Source organism: Puccinia triticina, chromosome 3A (assembly GCF_026914185.1).
Source record: "Puccinia triticina chromosome 3A, complete sequence".
NCBI classification, from domain to species: Eukaryota; Fungi; Basidiomycota; class Pucciniomycetes; order Pucciniales; family Pucciniaceae; genus Puccinia; species Puccinia triticina.
The window spans coordinates 7,209,036-7,210,510 of NC_070560.1; the positions used below are offsets into that span (position 1 = coordinate 7,209,036).

General features: G+C 48.5%; 1 protein-coding gene across 1 annotated transcript; it reads right to left on the reverse strand.

The window, feature by feature from the left end:
- Window positions 1-213: 213 nt before the first annotated feature.
- PtA15_3A784 (uncharacterized protein) lies at window positions 214-463 on the reverse strand (the record flags this gene model as incomplete). The annotated part of the gene is made up of 2 exons (XM_053167786.1): window positions 214-291; window positions 374-463. 2 exons carry the CDS (start codon window positions 461-463, stop codon window positions 214-216), a joined length of 168 nt encoding a protein of 55 aa, XP_053018969.1.
- Between the last annotated feature and the right edge of the window lie 1,012 nt (window positions 464-1,475).

Here is a 1,475-nt window from a genome sequence, read left to right on the forward strand (position 1 = left end):
GAGTGGATGGAGGGTGGTAACTGTGGTGGGGTGGGATGAAGTGGCGTATTGAAAGTATTGGAAGCCGGTCGTTCTGGACGCGCGAAGCAGGGGTGCGGGGTGGGTATGTGGAAGGTATACTTGAGCTTGTGAGTGAGCGGTGTGGGTGATGTGGGTAAAGGAAAGTGGAAGATTAGAAGGGGGTGCATGGAGTGCAAGATTTTAATGTCCGAGTCATGAGAGCATTGAGAGCCGGAGCGGCGAGGCAAAAATGATGAGAGGTCCGTGCGGGTAAGCGGTTTGCGGTTGAAGCTCGACGTGAAGAGAGGGTGAGTATGAATGGTGATCGGGGCTGTTACTCCTCTGGCTGGGTTGGTAAATTTGGGAAGTTGACTGAGGGCAAGTACCGTAATGTCGCTGAGGTGTTTTTATTCTGGCGGGATTGGTTGTTGTGATGATATTGCGGGCCTGGGGGGCTGGTCATTGTGCTGTTAAGCGAGCTGCTAGGCGACAATATGAACATCTGGTTAAGTCCCGACTGCCACTGGTTACTGTCAGGGGTCTCAACAAGCCTTTTGCACGTGGGGGACGTGTGTAACACAACGGAGAGGGCAACAGGTGACGGGGGCGTAGGTTGGGCGCTGTCGAGGCAGGAGGGTACAACGGTGGTATTCAGTTGGGGCGGCCTGGATGCGGAAAAAAAATCAACTCAGTTTGAGATGAGCAGGGGCGTGGCAGGAAGACGGGCACCAAGTGTGGGGTTGCGGGGCTGGTTGCGATGAATTGGTGTTTGGTGAGGGCGGCCGTGGCAATGTCGACCATTGATGTGTTGGTTGCAGCTGATGAAGCGTTGTGTGCGGTATGAAAAGGAGGAAAGTGGTATTTAAAGGGAGGGGTTCGAAGAGGAGAAAGACCCAGGGGCTCCGGTTTCGTCCTACCCCCTCCCTGGGAGCGCCTGATTGCTTGATCAGGCCCTTCCTGGACAAATTTACCAACCGGCCCTTTTTTGCTCGTTGCTGCGGCACAGCTGGAGGGTCAATCCATAGGGCCTTTTGGCCTTTGGGGATTTTCAACGTGTGTGGTGTGTTGTGGGCTAGGTTTGTGTGAAGTAAATTGAGTAAAAAACATGCCAAAACTTAGATCTTTATGTCTGTGATTTTGTGGATTTAAGATAGTTGGATATTTTACATTAAATCTTTTTCCTCAGATTTCACGTCTTTTTATCACCCAGAAAACCTGTGATAGTTCACTCAGCAGAATTCAATAACACCACAAATTAGCACAGTAAAGTATTAGTTTCACACGTATATTCAAGCTCATATTATACGCACAGCCACTTCTGTCTGTTTTGTTTTCACACAAAATTCCCCACAGTGATTTACATTTCACATGTTGGTAAATCTCATCTTAGATGTGATTTTCTTTCCCAATGTAGCCATTTCATTTCACAACACATTAATCTCTTTTCAAACCACATTAATTTCTTTTTCACACTA